The following is a 13,750-nucleotide window of genomic DNA, read 5'->3' as shown; positions in this document are numbered from 1 at the left end:
TGAGTTCCTGTCTGAGGAACTGCTTTTGAAAGAATAAAACAAAAACACTTCCATTCCATTCTGCAACATGCTCTACATACCCTAGAGAAGAGCTCTGCTAGAACACCTTCAGTTCCATTAATATATCCTTTAAAATTACAAGCTCTTATCTGCCACTGTAAAGGGAAAAAGGATTGAGAATTGGTGGAACTTTGACTACTTCCTCTTTGAAGTCCTTCACAAGCAAAACAGCCGAGCAGTTGATGCTCAAGCGTGGGAAGTGAAGAAGCCCCTTCGCCGAGCCTACTAAGAACCATTCACCTCTCAAAGTCTTGCAGACACAACAGCAACATTTTCAAGAGAGAGATTTTGATGAACTGTTCCCATCACAGAAATGCACTGCCTCCAGTTGTGTAAAGAATGCAAGAAAAAAGATTTAAGGAATACATTCTGCCAATATGGCAGAAGCAAGGAAAAAAAATCTCTTTACATGGCACTTAGGACACCTGATGGGCAGGTGTCAGTCCACTGGCACTCCAGTCTCCATCCAGCATAAATCAGTGCTGAAAGGAGAAACAGGGAGCACTTGCTGAAGTATATTGGCTCACCAGTCAGGGCACACTTTCACAGCTGGGGGAAATACAGGTTCAAACTCCTTCTAGTTAAAGAAGGTCTCAAGCATCCAGGATGACTCATGAGCAATGAGTAATTTGCAGTACCTATGGAGCTGCAACTCCATCAGCATCCTTACTCAGACCTCTGTTGCTGCTACACACATGGGATTTGATGGGCAAACCTGTGACCCATCAGAAGAACTTGTGGGGGATTTGACAAAACCTTCAGCAAAATTCAAATGGAATCCTAGAACACAGGAATGACGAGCAAAGTTTTGGGTGAAATTACTATTTTCCAAGTTCTAGCAACAAAATTATTTTGAGTCTCTTCTAAACGTGCTATAGAGGAGAAATATTTAAGCATTTAAGGTAACTGTGAAGCGATGCAAGAAAGTGGCAAAGTCTCCCTTCCTTGACTTCCTTTTACCCCATCCTTCCCTTTTCTGCAGATTTTTCTTCTCTGCACCCTTCTCTTTCAGAAACTCCTGGATCTGGATCTCCTCCGCTCCCAAATAAACAAGTAACTTCTCATGTCCTCCTGCCCACATAGCCCTCCTCAGCTTCCTCAATCTGTAGAAAGAGAAGTAGAGCAAATGAAAGGGAAAGGAGCCAGGCTTGGGCCTGCTTCCACTCCTGAAAGGCTTTGGACTTCTTAAGCTTGAAGGACAGGCTCAGAGAGCAGAGCTAGGAGTGGTACCAATAAAAAAAACTGTATGCTGACAGGCAGCAAGCCTTTCTCTCTTGGTTAAAGAAGCTTCCCAGCATGGGTTGTGCTTCTGGGGAGCAGTTCAGGCTATAACAGACTTGCTGATGCTGGGGGAGTACTCCTGAAAAGTACTGCTGTATTCTTGGCCTGTTCTTACATCCATCTCAGCGCAGGTGGCTATTACAGCAGATGGCTTCCCCCCAAATGGACCTTCGGGTCTGACCAGGCTGGTTTCCCCAGCACAGGCAAAGCATGCAAGTGCTCATTTCACCTATACCTCTTGCCTCTCCTCTCCCATGCCTCCCTCTACTGTACTTCTTGGGCAGCAGGTTTCAGAAGTGTCTGTATTTGCTACTTCTGACACTCCCTGTAAAGGGGATCAATTTTGCTTAGCTGAAAAGGTTACAGCAGCTGGAAATATTGGGGAAGAAGTACTGCCATGTCAATGATGTCACTGCAGAAGGAGACAGACCGCTCCCCCTTTGTTATGAAAACAGACAAAAACAGGGAAAAAATGTCAAGTGATCCACATGTCAAAATATTTTAAAATGATTTTTCAGCTATTATGCAGAAGCCAGAATCAGTATGTTACAGCTGAAAGAGGAATGGCAGCACGGCAGGATATAATTTTCTCTTCAGGTTAAAGTAAGTGAAAAATCAAACACAGAAGAAAATTCAACGGACAGAAATATGTTATTCTGATCCTATGTGGAAGTGTTCTCCCTCTTTTGCAAGGATATTTTGATCAAAAGGAAAACAAGAAAAGGGGGAGAGTTAGTAACTGCAGATTTCTAGAGCCTTTTTCCATAAGAACTAGGAAAAAATCAACACCATCTCTCTCTGTTTTTCTTTCTCTCTCTTTTTTTTTAATCACCATTCTCTTTTCAAAAAATCATTAATTCTTTATCAGTTGCAGTAGCAGTGCTGGTGTTTTCTACAGAACATCATGCAGGGAGACACATACTGCATTTAGAAACCTGCATCAGAAGTAAGACACACTAGAGCAAAGAAGAACCTTAAATGATCTCTATAATAGAGACAGTAGAAAAGGAATATGCAAACACACTTCTAATTAATTCTATTCTATGTTAGAATTTTAAACCAGCCTAGATTTTTCTCTGCTTTAAGTAAAAATTTCTGATTTTGTGTAACCGAGGAAAACAAAAAAAACTACATAAACATGATTTCAGCTTCAGTGGTCAGTGCAAACAAAACTTTTTAAAAAAAAAAGTCTTCCCATTTTCTGGAAACAGTCCTCTTTAAAAGTTAACCTTTGGATAGCTAGTGCTTTATGTCTGACCATCCCTGGTATGTTAGCATAAGTAGGTGACTATCCTATGAGATCAGAAAAAATTCAAGCAACAGAAAAGCCTCTGAGAATACTTTTGATGCACAAGTGGTAGTAGAGCATTTATAGCAGTGGTGATATGTGGTTCCCAAAGCAAGGTACAAGCATCTCTGAATCCAAAAAAACAAAAACAAACAAACAAAAAAACAATGTAACACATGTCATATTCAGCTATGTTTTATGCTAGCTTATATAGCAGCTCTATGGCATGTCTCCCAGTAGACCTTACCTCCTCCTCTTTAAGCTTTTGTCTCCGCTTTTCTTCAACGGCTGCTCTCTTCTGCTCCTCTCTCTGTCTCTGTTCCTCCAGTCTTCTCCATCGTTCCTCCACTTGCTTTTCATATTGAAGTTTTGCCCTTCTCTCCTTCTCCAGTATCTGCTGCTCCCTAGCAGCTTAGACAGAGAAAAAAGTGCCTTTCACTTCATGCAGACTTTCTCCTGCTTCAAAATTAATTCGGTAGTATGACATGATAGAGTAAAATAACAGATACAAATACACAGGGTTTTAGTGCCCTAAGCTCAAAAGCATGGTGCATAGAGGTGCTGGAATGATTAGCAAATCTAATTGATCCACTAAGTAACAGGGAAGCCCTCTGGACACAAGGTGACAGTGTGCCCCCTTACTGCTTTAAAAAGACCATGCAGAATAATAAACAGCTCATCTTTTGTATATGCTTCAAATCCTTCTGCAGCTTACAGGCCAAATTCTTCCTTTAGACATAACACATGTTCCAAGTAGGTTTTAAAGTGAATCAGTTATATCTGTTGAAGCAAAAGCCCTTGGAATTTCCTTAAAACTATGCTTTGCTTTATGGTGCTATCTTCAAAATAAATACACAGGAAACATATGTTAAACTTCACAGGAAGTTTTGAAAATACACCATTCTATTAATAATTTGGTGTTAAATTGTTATCCACTTCTGGCACTTTACACAAAGAAAATTCACTGTTATTACTGAGAGTTTGTCCCAGTTGCTTATTCCACCTGTAGTCCTAATCTTCCAGGACATTAAATTTGTTATTATGGAAATTAATGATGCAACTACACAGACAGGACTGTTGCTTCAGGTTTACATAGTAATTAAGGGGAATTAAGTAGCAGAAGTTAGTGTGATAAATCATGAAGAAAAAACAGTTCTCATGCAAATGTGTTCCATAAAAAAGCAGGAAAGGAGGAGTTTAATAAGCATGCTTATATACACACAAGTCTGTAATATCATATACCAACATACATACCACCAATATGAAAGAATATTATCATCACAGTTGCCTAAGAACTTGAAAGTTAGGGAAAGCCAGAATTAACACTGTTTATACAAAAGCCGGTGCCTTACTCTGCTCACCTATTCAGCCCTAGTTTAATATTCCAGCTGCTGTTTTGTTGCCAGCAAACTTTCCCCCTGCAAACTCACCTTCTTCACATCAATCCCAGGCTGCTTTGGCAGTTATACCAATTCCTTCTCCTCACCCCAGGGCTCTTTACCCACAGCCACAACCTTCAGTCACTCCTAGTCCCCATTTGTCCCCAAGCCCCTCGTTTAATGTCAGTGCCCCCCAACATCAGATCCTTTTCCAGAAGTTCAATTTCTTCCTCTTGAAAACTGGCTCCTTGTAAGATCCAACTTCTTCCTTATGCCCAGACTCCTTTACTGAACACCAAAACCTTCTACCTTATTCTTGTTAGAAATATGGCCAGTGATGTCTTCCCACTTTGCCTTATAATAACTCACTATTTTTTTTTCTTTTCTGCAGAACAGGGAAACATGAGAGGGGTATTAGTGCTGTAGACAAACCTGGATCCTTAAGACAGACTTGTCAGCAGATACAGAGTTACCTCAGAGACGATGAAAGATCAGTGATCGGTCTTAGCAGTTAATGACTACTAGCCATTTCAGATAGAACTGCTGAAAACAGCATGCTGGAGTTGATTAGGGAGGGAAAAAAAAAAAAAAAAAAAAACAAAACACACACACACGCACACAACAGCAAGTGTCCGGAGATTAGTGCTAAGATTACCTTCTGACTAAGGAGGTGAAACCTGCGACTGATTCTGGACAGAGAAGCACACCATTCTGTTATCATAGACACGTATACAATTCTTGTTTCTTAATTTAATTTAGAGATGTGAAAACACTGATTAATAAGTTTGGGCTTTAACGAGAAAGTCATTCTACATTGCTGCAAACTATCTGCTGGCTGCATGGAGATTTCTCCTTTTGGGGAACTTGTTTTTTTTTGCCTAAACTTGCCAGAAGAAATATGCCACAGATAGACATCTGCTGAGGCCACAGTCCAGAGCTATACATTCCAGAAATGGACTTAACCTTAAAGAAATATGCTTCCAGAAAACATGTATGAAATCTGGAAACAAGAAATGCAATTAAAACCTTTTCCTCTGTCTTTTCTGCGCCAAATCCCCTTGGCCAGCCAGTTCCAAGATTCTCCAGCTCTCAGATTTCCTCTTACCCCATTTCTCTTCCACTTAATCCAATTCCTTTTCAACCTACTCATCGTGTCACTTTCTCAGGAACCAGCAAAGAAGGAATAATCACAAAGACAGAAGAGAGAGTCTGGACTGAATATACCTGCAGGAGATATAAGCTACTACTGCAGAGCATGTCAGATTTACTCAAGTTGGTGCATGCCCATACAGACAGAACCTCTGGGGAATTCAGCTACTAAAAACTAAATCACCACTGCATATTTTGGTAAATTTTCACAGGAACTACAAAAAGGCATCCTTCTAACCAAGCCCACTTCATTAAAAATATCAAATCTCTGCTCTCAGGACTAAGATTTTGTCAAGATATGGTGAACAGTTATTTGTTTCAAGAAAAAGTTTTTTCCTACGATTCTTTTCAGAGATGTCCATGCTATTTTAGTTAACATTTTCTCAAATCCCAATGATTATGATTTGACAAAATCATAAAACACTGATAATTCCCTCTAATAGATATTGTCAGGTAACCTCAAGAAACAGTGCTACCAGCCTTTGTTGTTACTATAATAAGGAAAATTACTTTAACTCTTCATTTTTTTTCCTTTTACTTTATGTATATGGGTACATATATTAAAAAAAATATATAATATATATATACACGTGTATAATGTAAATGAAACTGCAAAACTTTCTCAATATTTCCCTGGAAGTATCAGTAGAAGATTAAAAGCAGCAGATAGTATTTCAATGACTCTGAAATTAATGCTTGCATCATTTGAGAAATGAATTTATATATTTTTCATTCTCTTGAAAGAAAATCTTTTTTAATTTAAATTTATGGAAAAATACCTGTTATATGCCTATTACTAACTCCAAGACACCTTTTAAGAGGGCTAAAATTTACTAGGCTAAAATTGAGACTGTTTCAGCAAATAATCCTATCACTTCAGTATTTTTCAAGTCTCTTTTAGTATTTGTACAAACCAAAAACCTAACAATCAATATCTCATACATAAACCTATATTCAAAAATACATCCATCAAAGAGGAAAATGAACTTTTAATTACAGTATACAAAGTAGCTGAATGGAAATCAAAGGAGCCCTTGGTTAGATTCATTTATTTTTATATTATCTAATTTTAAATAAACAATTGTAAGTCAAAGAAGACTAAGAATAGCCTGAGCCACAGTATTTAAAATTCAGAACAGGAGAAATGTCATGTTAGTAACTTAAGCCCATTAACATATAGACATAAAAAATACATATGCCCCCCGTTATCTTACCAAGGTATTTCTCCCTTTCTTCTCTCCTCTCCTTTGCCAGTCTTTGTCTTTCATCGGTTTTTAGAAATCCATCAATGGCTGAAGTCAGAGAGAAAGGAAAAAAAATGTTTGCAAAAATAAAATAAAAAACAGCAGAATGAACTAAAATTCTATTGCATTTAACAACACACACAACAGAAATAATTTTGCCCATCAAGGGGGGGGTTATCAAGTTGGGATTTGGATATGTCTGAGAGCAGTATCCTACCTACTGCCGAAGCACAGTCTGTAGTGTAAATACCTGACCCCACTTCCCAGAAAAAGCATTTTGTTGGTCCTTATTTTAAAATAATTCAAAGTATATATTAAAAAAAGCTCACATGCAACTACTAGGTATCATCTTTATTAATAACCTTATTTTCAAGCTTTTGGCTAAAAGTAAGGCAGTTCAAGAAAGCTGTAAAAGTAGTACACAACTCTTTCTGCTTATAGTTCTTTGCTATGTGCAGTCCCAGCCTTTAGGGCTGACACAGGCACGCAAATCCCCTGCCCAAAGAAAGCCCCCAGCACCAGCCCATTTCAGCAAGCAGTAATCATTGCTCGGTGAGGCTGTAGAGGCAGCAGTCCTCCTGTCCTCTTTTCCAGCTAGGACCCAGTGTTTCCTCTTGGAGTCAATATGTAAAAGCAGGTTTCTTGTCTGGGATGAGGTTGCCTAAGGTTTTGTACCTAGACGCAGACAACGTGGTTCTTTGTACAGTATGACCCACTAAAAAGTGCAATTTAACCAAGCAAGCAGAGCACAGCACACGAGGTGTCTCCGTTATCTGCCCTGGTGCTCTGGAACGAGCAGGCAGCAGAACATGGATAGGCGCTTACAGAGACCTTCGGAAATAATACAGGCAATCACATCTGTCTGTGCTTTCTGGATGGGCTTCAGTCGTCGACTTGATAGACCTGCTAGATGAACGATGCTGTCCTCTGACAGGTCTATTCTTATAAAACTCTTTACAAGGGCTCTAGTGCCCTCATTCCTCTCTTTGTTTTCAGGATCTCCTGGGGCCAAGCAGAGCTGCAGTGCACACAGGTAGTGTTTCACATAGCAGTTTTACACCCTTTGCAATCATTACTTGGGCTCCCTGCTGAGCTACTGCATAATTAAATTTCCTTCCATTTTGCTCTAAGAACTGAAGTTGCTAGATTTTCCTTTCCAGATAAATAAGAGTAGAAAAGTTACTTTTATTGTAACCCTTATTCTCTTCCTGAATATTTCTATTTCCAAGGCTCTGCTCCTCTCTGAGGGCATCCTGTCTGAGGATTTTGTGTAGCAAGTACCTTCCTGTAAAATGCACTGTTTTCAAGGCAGTTGAAAAAATTAGCCTTCTCAGTGCCTTGTGGCTGGTGCAAAGGCAGGCGGTCTCAACTGTCCCCCATTAGAACAACTTGCTTTTTCCCAAGCACCTCCTTCAAACTCCATCTTTAAGCTTCCTCTGCTGATACACACAAAGAAATCGATTATTTGCTGGCGACGGGGCCCCTGGTAAATTGTGATTACAGCTCCTGGCTGGCTTATTACAATGAGAATCTGTGGCTCAAATAAATATCTATTTGTTACTAAGGCTCAACCTTCCCACTTGGCTGTGTCTTTTTGTCAGATTTTGCAGCATGCAAAAGCAACCATGACAGTGGTTTGCAACTGCTTTGAAAAGGCCTGCAAAAGGTAGCCAAAAAGGGGAATCCTATTGACAGTGTAGTTGAATTATCTGGGTTGTGCCACTGGAAAGATGCCACTTTCAAAGATCTGAAAATCAAGACTGCTTGAAACCTACAATTTTGACTACAGCAATAGCAGAGAGAAGACTGGGTTCGGAATCAAGCAGAGGCTAGAGACTGGAAAAGCGGCAAGCAGAGGGAGGAACTAAAATTTTCTGTGGAAAAAGGGAAGTAACTGAGAAGAAGTGGAATTTGAAGGATGAAAACCAGGATGGGAATAAGCGGGAAGGAGGGGGAGAGGCTGTGGAACAGGAAGACAGTCCCTGCTCATGGACCAGGTTTACAGCTCCCCCGCAGTGACTCTCATTGCTCTCCTGCTTTCAGCAAATATTTATGAAACCCACTGGTAAAAGTGTGTCCCATCATGCCTGTCATCATTAAAATTACAGCAAGCTGTTCTCTCTACCTCGATTCCTTCATGAATGCAACTGGCAGAAGTGGATCTAAAAGCTCCAGCCTTGGTCACGGCTGCTGTACGTATCCAAGCTGATGCACGATGACATGGGCTGAAACTTCTGGGTTTTTTTAGGTCATTTTGTTTGGATAGGTCAGAGGGGGTATTTTTTAGATCAGTGTTTGGATTTCTCAACCCCACCCAGACAATATTAAAAGAATATCAAGGCTGAAATGCTAGCTACTTAGGAAATTAGGATAATTCACAGTTAAAGCAGTCCGTACAACCCTTCTCTCATCCCCTTTTGCAGATATATTATCATGCACTTTTTTTCTTTAAGTCTCTTGGCTCATGCAGTGCATAAGACAAACCTGCTCAGGGGATGAATCAAGTCTGTAGCAAAGGAAATTGTGATATTTATGTTTCTTGCTCCATTTCTTTCTGAAACTGGAAAGCAGACAGAAAGAGATAGAACTGTGGTTTGAAGGCTATTCTGGAGACCAGCACTCTATAGACTTGACTATGCCACCTACAGAACAACAGAAAAACCCACGGAATAGCTGCTCATTAAATGGGCAACAGTCCAATATGGAAAAAACTCTGTGGATAAAATAGAATAGTCTTGTAAGTATAGACATCATCACTGCATACAAATGCAGCAAGAGTAGATTAAAATAGCACAGGGATTCTCCATGCTAGCACTTCTTAACTCAAGCATGAGTCAGTTTGCCTGCCAAAATCTCGAAATTTGCTTGCTTTAATAAAGTAAATACAGTTTTGAAAGATTGAATAATTGATCCCTGGGTAATGATTTGTAGTCTAGAACGATTTTAGAAAGTTTTTGGCCAAAATTAACATATCTACTATACATCTTTAGGTACTATATATTATAAATGTGGTGAGCATAGTTGTTACCTGTGGTATGAAATGTGACTGATGAGATGAATTCAAATTCTATTTGATAAAGCAGACTGCGAAAACAGGCTGATGCAAACTGATTTTTTACGATTGTAACTTCAGAATTAAAATAATATAGTACTATTTCTATTTCATAATATGAAGCACCAGCAGAGGGCAGAATAAGGTTTGAATTAAAACAAAACAAAAAAAAAAAGAGACGACACCAACAAAAGCTTTCACTATGATGTGAAAAATGATTTCAGGTTAATGTTCTGTACGCTCAGCTTTATCTTGACCCTCCATATTTACAACTAGGCCTCCAATCCCTCAAGAAAAATGTATGCAGCAGTGAAGGGCACTTACAAACACAGGCTGGTTGTGCCTTCTGCTAACCAGAATAATGACGACGAAGAGACTCCAGTGTAAAGTCTTCTGATAACCCTTTGTTTCCAATTTTGCAGAAGAATAAGGAAACTCTGCCCAATTAGTGATAAAGATGTAAGTGCAGGGAAGCAGTATCTCTCTCTCACCCTCTCTCCATCCTTCTTCTCCTCCCTTCTCTGCTTACTCTGGGATCCCACTGAAATTTGTGAGGTTGAGCTCTAACCACTGCGCTTATTCCAGAAGGCTGTGCCTCATTTTTTTGACTTAAGAGGGCCAGCTGCTCCTCTGCGGCTTTGTTACAACAAGCATTTCCAAAGAAAAACTTAACTTAAAATCAGTTAAAATGCCAGCAGTCCTGCAGCAGTAACATTCACCTTCAACGTTTCCTTGAAACAAGTATGCCCAAAACTAAAAAGTGACGTTAATCACTGCCTCAGCTTGATTTGATGGACTATGTAACCCTGTTCAGATCGAGGAAATACTGTCAGAACATACTCTGCTCAGCTCAACATACTGCTTATGTAGACTTTTGGAGAAAAAACTTGGCTATTGCTAATCTAGAGATAGAGAGGAAGGTGTCTTGCTGAGACACAGCGTAAGCTCTTCCTTTTGGATCCGTATCCTGTTTCTGACTCCAGATGCTTAAGGAAAGAGTACTCACTCAGAGCAACTGAGACTGGGTTGTGAGAGGAGGCTCAGAATGTGTTTTAGGAGGATCAGTCAGTTGCCCGCACACCTTCTCTTCTGCAGTTCACAGCCAAATAACTACCAAATGAGTAAGACCTCCATCAATTTTTCCTGCTTTCCTTTTGAACCCATTTACAGATCTGACCTCTGTAGTATTTCAAAGTATTTGGTTCCACAACAGGTTTATACATAGCAGATACCCAAGCCCTTGACAGCAGGCATCCCAATACAAAAGAAAAGTCAGCAAGGGATCCAAAGCCACCTCTGCACAACGTTTGAGGTAGTTAGACCTTTGCCCACTCGCTATGACAACGTTCAACGTCCTTAGACCTTTGCCTGCTCTACACAACAACATTTGACAATCTCAGAGCCTTGCCTACAGCGTATCATGCTACTGAGCTAGACATCGCTGCGTCGGTGGAGCTCTGGGTTCGGATGCAGTCCTGTCAGTGGGAAAGCGTTTTCCCTTCAGCGCAGCATAAGGCATTCAGGGAGACAGCGCAGCTGTAAGCTCATAAAATTAACCTCTGCAAGCGCACACGGGGCTAACGCCGGGTGCTCGGCTGACGCGGGGCGGTGCTCCGTAGAGTTTCGTTTGCGGCCAGCCTTCTGGTGGCGAGGCTCTGATCTTTCAAATAAACCCCATCTATGAAATCGAGGCTTTGATCCCTGCAATCTGCTTTCTCTCTTTTGAAACTGTTGTTGAGATCATAAAAACAGTTCTCCATCTGCTACTGCTTCCCTCTGAGTACTAGTAAATGAAGAAATTTCATATTCTTTTCAGTGACAACTATATTCCAAGAGAGAAAAAAAAAAGTGCAAGACTCCACGCAACCAGCCCTGGATGACTGTTTCTCTTAGCAAAAGGCACTTTTACTAATCTTTGCTTATAGTATATGGCAGAAAGGCTTTCAGGTAGAATCTGCTAGCAACCGACAAAAAGGCTTTGGAGGCATTTTCAGTAAAATTCAGTGCATCCTCCTCTTATTTTAAAAATGTTTTTTAAAAAAGTCTTTTTAATCAACAAGTTATTATATTCCACTCAAAGAACCACACACAAAGAAATAGATTTTTTTTTTCAATTTTCAGCAAATGAAGGCTATTAATTCATTTACTTGACATTTTTTAGGCTGGACTTCAAAAGATAGCTGGAAAAGAAGAAGGATGTTTTCATTACGTCTAGTTAAGACAGTAGGATGGATGTCTGTTGTTATAAAGACACTAATGGAAATGAAGCCATGAAGGGCAGATTCACGTGCCAAATACTGCAATGTTGCAGACACCCTAAGCTAACCGTCTAGGGCCCAGGCTGGCAGACACGGCAGAGAACCCGTGGGTGACCTGCGGGCTCCGGTTAAACAGCCAGCACACAAATGTCACTAGGTGCCTGCTTTAGGCTGCCGAGCCCCATCCTAGCTTTCCAAGTTATTCATTTGAATCAAGAATTTCAGCTGCACATTATATTTACATAAAGATTACAGCAAAAATATATATCCTAATGGTATGTTAATTTAAGGTGAACACATTCCCAATGCTGGCCAAATAACATTTATTCAATGATATATAAAGTATGCCAGGTCATTGGGTGATCATATGTAATAAAAAATATCTTTGGTACTGTGTGGGGAGGAAAAATGCACTAAATAAATAATAAAAAAAAAAGCAGACTTTTTCAGTTCTGCCTGAGCCCATAAACACCTAACCAACTCCCCAAGATGGCACACTTTACATATAAACAACGTATACAGCCATAACCATGCCCCACGGAGACGCCAATATCCTGCGGACATAGCAGACGCACCACAAAAATCGCTTGGAGAACTGATAAAATACATTAGCAGATTTTTTTTATTTATGAAGGCACTAGATTAATAATTTAATTTACTGAAGAGGTCCCTATTAGACAACCCCCCTCCAAGTACACACATGCAATGCAGCAGCAGTATGTCAATGTGTATTCTAGATTGTTGTTTTATTCATGTACTTCCATAATCTTTCAGGTACACAGCAGGCAGGAGACTTAACTAGAGCTTGCCAGGCTCTCTCTCCTAGATGTAACACACATGAACATTTCTAACCGTATTTTACAAATAACACCAGACTTCAGACATACTTAGATTTTCTTCTCCTTTTTAGCCTGTCCTCTTCAGTTTATTACTGGGCTGTGTTTTGATGGCTATATGCAGAAAGGGACGTGAGTGGCAGTGACTCAGCTACAACTATATATTTTTTCCACTTTAGTTTCTTCAGAAGACATATCAATCATTTATTTAGACAGGAATTAATATATTTAACTGTCCAAGTATTGCAGTTCTTTAAAAAATGTATATTCCTAACCTTGTAACAAGAGCTCTAATTAATCCTTTCAACCTATTACAAGTGAAAATTCTTTGTCTTCAAGAAAAAAAGTCTGTAGGCGAACTTCTGCATGAAAAGAATTGTTGTTCAAGTAAATATAAAAATTAAAATTAATCTTATATTCTGAAATCTTTTCAGGACCAGATATTGGTCATACTTGAACAGACAAATTCCATTCTGTTACTGATTTCTGTATTTAGTGTGTGACAGCAGTTAACTTGAAAATGCTGGCAGTATTTCTTGAACATAAACCTTAAACAAAGAATTATTTTTGAGCAATCTTAGGACTGCATTTCTCAGAAAAGTGCATCCCTCTAGCATACAGGCAAATGTACACATGGCTGAGGTACATCATTAAATGATGGATACGTACATCAGATTTTATATGCTCCTGAGTAAAGCCTGTACAAAAACACTTACAGATGCTGAATAAAATAAGGACCCTCTCTCCATCACCTAAATTACATTATACTCCCTTTCCTCTACAGTTACCAACCCTTGTTTTCCAGAGATGCTTGATTCCTGAGGGGGAGGGTGAAAGGAGACAAAAGAAAGGAGGTTCCTTTAGATTATTAAACATCTTTCATCCAGCAGCCACTTACTAATAGCATTACTCCTCTGCTAGGAGACAGCCGGGTGACTGCTGTGAAGGGTTCCACACAGAAGTTTAATATTAAATCAAATGTTCACACATGTAAACATCATGTCCCGAGCCTTTGCTAACAAAGTTCTGCAGTGCTAAAGCACTACCTTCAAATAGCCATGGCAGGACCTTGCAGCTGAGAGCTGACCATGGGTCCACACCACTCCTGCCCTCCCCAAAGTCTCTAGACTTGTATCTGATTCAGGACATCAGCAGAAGCAGAATTTGGCCTCAAGGTATTGCTTACGAAAAGTTAAGTTGACT

The 13,750-nt window shown here is 39.8% G+C and overlaps 1 protein-coding gene across 5 annotated transcripts in view; it reads right to left on the bottom strand.

The window, feature by feature from the left end:
* Positions 1-13,750, bottom strand: part of MAP7D2 (MAP7 domain containing 2) — an 84,572-nt gene that overhangs the window by 29,335 nt on the left and 41,487 nt on the right. For 4 of the 5 annotated variants that reach the window (XM_062600644.1, XM_062600653.1, XM_062600673.1 and 1 more), the window contains exons 2-3: positions 6,372-6,449; positions 2,877-3,040 (exon numbers count right to left, since the gene is read on the bottom strand). In XM_062600644.1, coding sequence (XP_062456628.1) covers positions 2,877-3,040; positions 6,372-6,449 — 242 coding nt within the window. Of the gene's footprint in view, positions 1-2,876; positions 3,041-3,883; positions 3,926-6,371; positions 6,450-13,750 lie in introns of those variants that run through there. The other variant, XM_062600662.1, reaches the window with a different exon arrangement.

This window comes from Rhea pennata, chromosome 1 (genome assembly GCF_028389875.1).
Source record: "Rhea pennata isolate bPtePen1 chromosome 1, bPtePen1.pri, whole genome shotgun sequence".
Lineage (NCBI taxonomy): Eukaryota > Metazoa > Chordata > Aves > Rheiformes > Rheidae > Rhea > Rhea pennata.
This window is presented reverse-complemented; position numbering and strand designations above follow the sequence as displayed.